We start from the raw sequence: 9,232 nt of genomic DNA, 5'->3' as shown, positions 1-9,232 counted from the left end.
AAAAACAAAACAAAACAAAAAACAGAAAGAAGGCCTAGGCTTCCAGGGGTGTACCAGTGATGAGGCAAGGGTTGCCACTGGAGCAATGAATATAGATCCAAAGGAAATTACCCAAGATAATTCTTTTTGTTTTTGTGCCTTGGACTGTTCACTGCCCCACCCTACCTGTCCTTGGGAGTTGGAGGTGAGATGGCGTAGAGTCAACAATACAGACTCCAGGAGCAGGTGGAAGATATTAAAGGAGCTTGCAGCAGTGACTGTGATTTCCCTCCTGCTCTAGCAGGTGCATGGTTTTGCCAGTTGCAGATAGTTCCTGCAATTGTGTGACATTTGGAATTCTGAGAATTTTTCAGAGGGTATATAAATGGTAGAGACCTGATAGGTAGGTTGTTGGTTGGTTGTTGGTCCTGATTTGTTAAGTAAAGAAGAAACAACAAGAAGAAATTAGATATCCTGATGGCGAAGATCAAATTTGTCCTAAGGAACTTGATGCCCTCAGTCAGCAGGAAGTAGTCTAATGATAATGTTGACCCCTTTCCAGACTCTGACTTTAGTCAGGGATCTCTATCTTTTCCTCTTTATCCTTTTCCCCCCTAATCTAGTGTTATGGGGTTGAAAGGGCAGAAGAAAGAAGAAACAGACATGTGCTGATGCTGTGAGTGCACGACATGGGGTCTTTGCAGATATTGGGGCAACTAGGCAAAGCAGAGGACTTACAACTGCATTTTCTACAACTGCATGTAGCCACAGTCATAGCAAGGGGATCACCTCTAATCCTTTCCAAGTGCTTTCTTTCTTGTTCACTATCCTAAGAAAACTAGCCTTCTCACTTGTTTGTTTTTTCTTCCCTCTCTTCCTTCTTTTTTCTGTCTGACAGGTCTTCTTGTAACCTATGCTGGTTTGTTATGTAGCTTAGGATGACTTTGAACTCTGAGGTCTTGTATTAAAACCACAAGCCACCACATCCCTTCTTCCCCATACCTCTTCCCCACCCAACCCCTGGGAAGGAGAGTAGGGGAGTATGTCAGGCTGGTCTCAAATTTACAGTGACCCTCCCTAGCCTCCTAAGTGTCATCTCTGTTTTTGGCCCATCACTTTCTTTGTACCAACTCAATGATTCTGCCTACCTTCCTTTTAGGTGGGGGGGATTGCTGGCTCCATGCTCATCCCAGTGGGGACCAATGGGTGTGCTCTTGCTCAGTCCAGAATGGTTTCAGTAACTGTCATGTCTAGACACTGCTTCCTGCATTTTTTGCTGGACTTTGGCAAGTACCCTGAATTCTAGTGGTATCTTTTTTATGTCCTCTTTCTTTCTTTCTTTTTTTTTTTTTTTTTTTTTTTGTCAATTTCCAAGGAAGACCTAAGGAGTAAAGCAAACTGCTCCAGAACTTAACAGATTCTGGTTGGGCTGAGGTCAGCTTTTTACCAAGGGGCACTTGCTTGACACCCAGCTGAGACTGCCTGCCTGCTTGCCCACTCAGTAATGGGCTTTTACCTTTCTCACCCAGGGTCTTAGCCTGCTTCTATCTGAAAGACCCCATGCCCCATCATTCTGCTCTTCCCAGTCCTGCTTCTGCCTCAGGCATCCTCCCTGTATAGGATCTCTGGCCACTGTACAAGCTCTACTTGACTCAATTTGTTCACCTGGCTGAGCCTCACTTTTCTCATTTGCTCAACAGAAGCAATACCTTTGTGTATCTCCCTTAAATTTGCCAAGGCTATGGATTTGGTGAGGACTCACTTTAAGGGTCCCTGCCTGCAATCTGGTGTATAGCAAGTGCCCCAACAAATTGTGTTGGCCACCATTTGGCACCTTTTAAAGGACACTTTGCAATTCTAGACCTTTTTTAGTGTCAGGAGACCTTCTTCTCTTTAGCAAGTCAGTTGTCATCAAAAGGAACAGCCTTGTACATTTTACTGTTTTCTCCATTACCCCTTCCCTGTGTTTGTTGCTTTGTTCAACTCAGCCATCCTCTGGCCCCAGTGCTGGGTAGTACAAATTGACAGTCACTGAAGTTGACTAGTTTGTCTCAGTTATTATTAAGGAATTCTGCAGTGCAGTCTTCTAGTTGTCTCTGGCCTCAGTGCTGCCAGAAGAGAGGAAGATCCTATGGGAGGATCAAGGAGCTCTGGATGGTTCTTGGTGGAGGAGGGACTGCAAATATTTCAAGGTGATAACAGAACTTTCACACTCTGTACAGATACTTTGAGGGAATTTCAGCAACACACAGACAGAACTCTGGGTTAAAGGCTGACAAATGGGGTCTGCCTGTGAAGGAGGGCACTAAGGGTAGCCAGGGCTGTGGGTGGAGAGCACATTTCTTCGTTGAACAGGTCTGGGTGCTGGTTAGCAACTCAGGGTCCTGCTGGACTTCACTTCCAGAGGGGACAAGTCGGCTCTTGAGGGTTCTCACAGAGGCATATCTCTGCCATAGGTGAACGGAAAGGAGCTCTCCAAGCTGTCTCAGGAGCAAACCCTAGAGGCCCTGCGTGCCTCCAAGGAGCCCCTGGTGATCCAGGTGCTGAGACGCAGCCCCCGTCTGCGGGGGGACAGCTCCTGCCATGACCTTCAGCTGGTGGACAGTGGCACTCAGACCGACATCACCTTCGAGCATATCATGGCGCTGGGCAAGCTGCGCCCGCCCACCCCACCCATGGGCATCTTGGAGCCGTACGTCCTCTCTGAGCTGTGAGTTGCCCTCAGGAGGGCCTGGGCCCTGCCTCCAGAGAGGACATGCCACCTGGGCAGCTGTCCCCATGTGACCCACAGGCGACTTTCAGCTCTAGCCATGGTGGGGAGACACAACTCAGCTGCCACTCTTGGACATTAAGCAGGCTTGACCACTAGAGCTGACCATGGCACTCAGGCTCAGAACCTCCAGGCCTCTGGCCTCAGGCTTGGCACCAGCTGGCAGAAAGGCTGAAGGGACATCTATGTGCCTGGGACCTGGCTGCTCCTTCATCCTCTTTCCTCTTCTGCTGCCATCGTCTCTGCCTCCTCACAAGCATCTCTCCTTGAATCTTCTTGCATCCCTTGTCTGTCCCATTCTTCTACTTGCTCTGAATTTCCTCCATCCCTTCGGCTTGTTTCTTTGGCCTTCTAAGAAGAAGGGCCTTTCATCCTGGCCTGGTGGCTGTGACCATGTGAACAGCACTGACTCATTCTGTTAATCCTACTGGGGCTATAGGGAGGTGGCCCTGGGAACCCTTTTGTTCAGAGAGGTAGGCCATAGAGCAGTGAGCAGTCAGTCTTAACGTTAGGGCAAGGAGGACAACCCCTTCCTGGAGGCAGAAGAATGCTGCTTTGCAGAAGACCTGGGTAACTCCTGAAGGTTCTGCATGAGTCGGTACAGTACCAGAGGCAGCCTGGGCACTTAGAGCTTTGGAGAAATCAGCTCTTGGTCTGGGAGTTGGGATGGGGAGAGCTAGGTGTACCTGCCTAGGTCCTTAGGATGGACCCCTGAGCTCATTTGAGGAGCATTCCCAATCCTTCCACAGCCATTTGTGTCAGTCAGAGAGGAGGGTTCTAAAGGCAGTAGCTTGGCCACCTTTTCTAGAAAGTACATCTAGAACAGGGTTCTCTGTTTACTGTACTGGGACTAGCCAGCTTGGAGCTGGGTGCCAAGGAAGCAGATGGCCCATCTGACGCCCCCCCCCCTTCTCCTGGGCAGCCCCCCCATCAACCATGAGTATTATGACCCAGCGGAGTTCATGGAGGGCGGCCCGCAGGAGGCAGAGCGAATGGACGAGCTGGAGTACGAGGTGAGCCTAGTGGCTGGCCTGCCTGGCCAGAACCTGCAGCCACCAAGAGTCTGCAGGCCCACTTTCTGCAGCTCTGCCCAGGCTTGGCTCCTGCTGCCCCCTGGTGGCTGGGCCTCATGACCTTTCCCAGTAGAGAGCAGCCTGAGTCAGGGAGGGTGTGGGTGAAGTAGTGTGTCTCTGTTGGTGACTCTGTGTCCCATGCATGTCTGTGTCCTGTGTGTTCTGTACATCTTGTGTCTTGGGCGTTTCCTGGTAGGGAAACCACTGAACACTCGCACATTTAGGATGGTAAGAGAAGGGAACCCTCAAAGGGAAGGGCTATACACTCAGTTCAGGTAACTGAAGCAGAAGGCAAGAGGGTGCTAGGGGCAAGGGTCTGGGCCAAGGCTGCAGGCGTCCTTGCTTATACACTTCAGTTCTTTATACCTCTACTTCCTCCCCTACCTCTTGTGGCAGGAGGTGGAGCTGTGTAAAAACAGCCACCAAGACAAGCTGGGCCTGATGGTGTGCTATCGCACAGATGAGGAGGAGGACCTAGGCATCTACGTTGGAGAGGTATGGAGAGGTGCTGCAGCAGGCTTTGGCACACCGTGCCCCAGAGCTGTTCTAGTCCAGCTCTGTGGTCTTTCCACAAAGTCTGTCCAGGCTTTAGGGCTGCCCAGAGGTCCTAACTACCCACTAGGTGTCACAGTAGGTTGTTGGTGTCAAGGCCAGGGTGGCTATGGTTTCAGTATATCCAAGGAGACAGCCCTGCTGACCTGTACCCAGGCATCAAGGATTGATTTAATGGGGCCCACCTTCTCTCCCCATTTTCTTCCTTTTGGCAGATGCCTATGTATGCTAGCACTATCCTACTAAAGCTACTCTCACAAATGGAAAAGGTCCCAATGCCCAGAACACTCAACTTTATGTATTTTCATTATGAAGAAGCATCTAGTCATGTGCCAGTGCCTAGTTCCTGCCCCCTCACTCCCCACAAAAGAAAGAAAGATCTCTGAGCTGGGTGTGGTATATCATGCCTCCGTAGTCCCTGCACTTTGTAGTGTTAGGAGTTCATGGTCACCCTGAACTGCAGGAGACCCTATTTAAAAAACAAATAAGTTGGATGTGGGTAACTCAGAGGCACTTAGAAGGCAAAGACAGGTAGATTTCTGTGAGCTTGAGGTTAATTAGAGCTATATACTGAGACTGTTTTAAAAGGGAGTATGTATATGGGAAGTGTTCTAGAAGGATGATTCTTACTGCTTTTTCAAAGGACCCGAGTTCAGTTCCCAGAAATCACATAGATGTCTCACAACCACCTCTAACTCCAGAGAATCCAATACCTTCTTCTGGATTCCACCAATACTTTCATGCAGCTGTGCACATACATGCAAAAAAAAAAAAAAACCAAACAAAAAACAAAAGAAAAAAGAAAAGAAAAAGAAAATAAAGCTTCAATGAAGTTGGGGATATAGCTCAGTGGTAAAGTACTTTTTTAGCATACACAAGGCTATAGGTTCCTTAGCACTGAAAAAAAAGAAAGAAAGACTTATATATACAGTATAGTAGTACAAGGGATAGAGGCAAAACCACTGAAGTGTTGGGTAGGGTCTAGGGAACTGCTTCTGGTCACCCTGTATCTCCCAAGCTGATGGAGCAAACTGCCTCAGCTCACTGTCCCACTCCTGCTTCCTAAAGCTTAGAAGCTGCTAGTCTGAGATGAAGTGGGAAAGTGAGCAAGACTGGCATTTTCCCCACTTACACACACACACACACACACACACACACACACACACACACACACACACACACTGAAAATGGCATCAAAGTTGCCAAAGTCCCCAAGATGCATGTGTCCTGCAGGTAAATCCCAACAGCATTGCAGCCAAAGATGGCCGGATCCGTGAGGGAGACAGAATCATCCAGGTGAGCACTAGAAATCAGGCTGCCGTGCCTGCCCTGCCTTCTTTTCAACCCCTTCCTAGATCTTTTCTGCTGAGAACCTGGCCTTCCACCCTGGAATCTACCATGTCCTGAGCCAAATCTCATCTCTGTTCTGCTCAACTGCCCTGAGTAGCTCCCATCCATGTATTCCTGCCAGAACCTCCCTGCCCTCTTTACCCTCCACTTCTACTCCTCCATTTCTGAGCACATATGCTCTTATACAGGCCAGGCCATCCTTTTCCCTAATGCATTCTGCTAATTTATGCCTTCCCAGAGTTCAAGACCCTGTCCGTGGCACAGCCAGAGTCCCCCACTAGCATTCTTGTTAACTATTCTCTAAACCTCTGCAGATTAATGGAATGGATGTCCAAAACCGAGAGGAGGCAGTGGCCATCCTGAGCCAGGAGGAGAACACCAACATCTCTCTGCTGGTGGCCCGACCTGAGAGCCAGGTGTGTATGTCTTTATGAAAGGGTAACACATAAGCCGGGCGTGGTGGTGCATGCCTTTAATCCCAGCACTCGGGAGGCAGAGGCAGGCAGATTTCTGAGTTCGAAGTCAGCCTGGTCTACAAAGTGAGTTCCAGGCTAGCCAGGGCTATACAGAGAAACCCTGTCTCAAAAAAAAAAAAAAAAAAAAAAAAAAAAAAAAAAAAGAAAGAAAGAAGGAAAGGGCGACACAGGGCCCCTCACAGGCTTTCTGTCTTGAAGGCTGTTGATATGTTTTACTTTACTGAATGCATAGGGTCTAGTGGAAGGGCATTGGGGAGGTCTTTAAGTATTGACTAGCTCATGTTTGTCTCTGCAGCTAGCAAAGCGGTGGAAAGACAGTGACAGAGATGACTTCCTAGATGACTTTGGATCTGAGAATGAAGGGGACCCTCGTGCTCGGAAGCTAAAGTCACCCCCTGTCCAGCAGGTAAGGAAGGAAGAAGGCCTGCTAACTGGGTAGGGAAAGAGAGGGAGGAAGGAGAAAGGAAATGTGTTTACTGTCTTCCAGCATGGACCTGGAGAGGAGCAAGCTGTGAACTTTCTAGTCTTTCTGCAGCACACTTGTCTGTGAGAATCTAACTGACTATGTTTGTCATTTCTGTCCCAGATTGGAAATGATGAGAAGGGGGCTCCTGATGGGGGCCCAGGCTTGAACAACAGCCAAGACCTGGACAGCGGGGTGGGCCGGACTGATGAGAGTACCCGAAATGAAGAGAGCTCTGAACATGACCTGCTGGGGGATGAACCTCCCAGCACCACCAACACCCCTGGAAGCCTGAGAAAATTTGGTCTACAAGGGGATGCCCTACAGAGCAGGGACTTCCACTTCAGCATGGATTCTCTGTTAGCTGAGGGGGCAGGGCTGGGAGGGGCTGACCTACCTGGGCTCACTGATGAGGAGTATGAACGCTACCGGGAGCTGCTGGAGATCAAGTGCCACCTGGAAAATGGCAACCAGCTGGGCATCTTCTTCTCCCGGGCCTCCAGTGGCAATAGTGCCCTAGATGTCAACCGCAATGAGAGCCTAGGCCATGAGATGGCCATGCTGGAGGAAGAGCTTCGGCACCTAGAGTTCAAGTGCCGCAATATCTTGCGGGCACAGAAGATGCAGCAGTTGCGGGAGCGCTGTATGAAGGCCTGGCTGCTGGAGGAGGAGAGTCTCTATGACCTGGCAGCCAGTGAGCCCAAAAAGCATGAGCTGTCTGATATCTCTGAACTGCCAGAGAAATCAGACAAAGATAGCACCAGCGCTTACAACACTGGGGAGAGCTGCCGCAGCACTCCACTTCTTGTGGAGCCTCTTCCTGAGAGCCCGCTGAAGCGATCTGCTGCTGGCAATTCCAACTTGAACCGGACCCCTTCTGGCCCTCCTGTCACCGCCCACCTCAAGGGGGCTCCTTCACCAGGGAGCCCAGCTAAGTTCCGATCACTCTCTCGGGATCCTGAAGTGGGCCGGAGACAGCACACAGAAGAGCGCGTCCGCCGGAGCACCAAGACAAGTGTTACTCTGGAGCGTGTGGGCCCTGAAGGCAGCCCTTACCTCTCCAGGCGCCATCGTGGCCAGGAGATTGAGCAGTACCACAGCTGTGTGCAGTTGGCCCCACCACGCACCCTGGAGGATCTTGGCCATGGCTCCTTGAGCTTGGCTAGTGGTCCTCGGGTGGGTGGGGTGGTGGCTGCAGCTGTTGAAGCACCCCGAATGGAGTGGAAGGTGAAGGTACGAAGTGATGGAACCCGCTATGTGGCCAAGCGACCTGTGCGAGATCGGCTGCTGAAGGCCAGGGCCCTGAAGATCCGAGAGGAACGCAGTGGTATGACCACTGATGACGATGCAGTGAGTGAGATGAAGATGGGCCGCTACTGGAGCAAGGAAGAGAGGAAGCAACATCTGATCCGAGCACGGGAGCAACGGAAGCGGCGTGAGTTCATGATGCAGAGCCGTCTGGAATGTCTAAGGGAGCAGCAGAATGGTGACAGCAAACCTGAGCTCAACATCATTGCGCTGAGCCACCGTAAAACCATGAAGAAGCGAAACAAGAAGATCCTGGACAACTGGATCACCATCCAGGAGATGTTGGCCCATGGTGCCCGCTCAGCTGATGGAAAAAGGATCTACAACCCTCTGCTCTCTGTCACCACTGTCTGAGCTGCTCCAGCAGGAGCCCAGCCCAGGTCTAGAAAGCCTGACCCTCACCCTCCCTTAGAATCTAGTGTGTGTTGATGTGTGTGCTTGCACGCTGTGCTCATGCACACTCCTACCTGTATGTTATGTGTGCACAGGTCCTTGGTAATAGAAAGCCCCAAGAAGGGACACTTCTCTTACACCTAGTTCCTTTTCCCCAAGAAGCTATGCTAACAACCAACATAGAGGCATACCCATAAAGGGCACCTCTTTGTGTATACACATGGTATTCTTGCTATGTTCTTGGAGACAGGGAAATCAGTGCAGAGAGGTGAGGTGGACTATCCTAAGCACAAGAGAATGTCCAGCTTCCTGCTGAGCATGACCTCTCCCCTCCTAGGAGCTGCAATTATTTGTAGACAAAGGCAACCTTGAATTTTGTGGTTTTTCTTCTTTTCTGTGCTTGCCAATAGTTGTTTTGTGGGCCTGCTCTGGGGGCTGGCAGCTCCTTTAGGCAGCCTGACAAAGGTGGACCCCACCTAGTGCTGGCTGGGAAGGAGGTTGCTGGGAGGAAAAGAGGGAGGGTTGGGTGGGAGGGAAAGGAAAATGATAGGGAAGAATAAAAAGCAGCTGCCCTGGTGGCCTCTACTCTGAGTAGTGTGTGTGTGTGTGTGGGGGGGGGGGTCTGCCTTGGCTTTCAAGGCTTAACCATGGAGGCCCACCTCTCTTGCCAGTGACTGAAAGAGAGCGAGATCACAGGGATTTGGGGCACAGTATCCATGCAAAAGAATCTGTCTATGCCATCTGGAGCAGAGCCACTCTTCTCAGTGGCTTAAGCAAGGAGGGCCAAACCCAGTGAGTCTAGAGACGATGTGGTGGGAGTTGGAAGGCCTGGGCCCCATGAAAGTTAGGTGGGCTGAGAGATGCCTAG

At 50.5% G+C, this 9,232-nt stretch overlaps 1 protein-coding gene across 4 annotated transcripts in view; it reads left to right on the top strand.

Annotated features, from left to right (window-relative positions):
- Positions 1-8,876, top strand: part of Pdzd4 (PDZ domain containing 4) — a 30,934-nt gene extending 22,058 nt beyond the window's left edge. Inside the window, exons 2-8 of one of the 4 annotated variants that reach the window (XM_021188019.2) lie at positions 2,436-2,689; positions 3,672-3,762; positions 4,219-4,317; positions 5,608-5,670; positions 6,039-6,140; positions 6,496-6,606; positions 6,787-8,876. In XM_021188019.2, the coding sequence (XP_021043678.1) occupies positions 2,436-2,689; positions 3,672-3,762; positions 4,219-4,317; positions 5,608-5,670; positions 6,039-6,140; positions 6,496-6,606; positions 6,787-8,325 (2,259 nt within the window). In that variant the 3' untranslated portion in view covers positions 8,326-8,876. The remainder of the gene's footprint in view (positions 1-2,435; positions 2,690-3,671; positions 3,763-4,218; positions 4,318-5,607; positions 5,671-6,038; positions 6,141-6,495; positions 6,607-6,786) is intronic. The other 3 variants (XM_029534263.1, XM_021188021.2, XM_029534264.1) reach the window with 3 other exon arrangements.
- The last annotated feature ends 356 nt before the right edge of the window (positions 8,877-9,232 follow it).

Source organism: Mus pahari, chromosome X, assembly GCF_900095145.1.
Source record: "Mus pahari chromosome X, PAHARI_EIJ_v1.1, whole genome shotgun sequence".
Classification (NCBI taxonomy): domain Eukaryota; kingdom Metazoa; phylum Chordata; class Mammalia; order Rodentia; family Muridae; genus Mus; species Mus pahari.
Note: the sequence above shows the minus strand (reverse complement) of the source record. Positions and strands in the feature narration are given on the sequence as shown.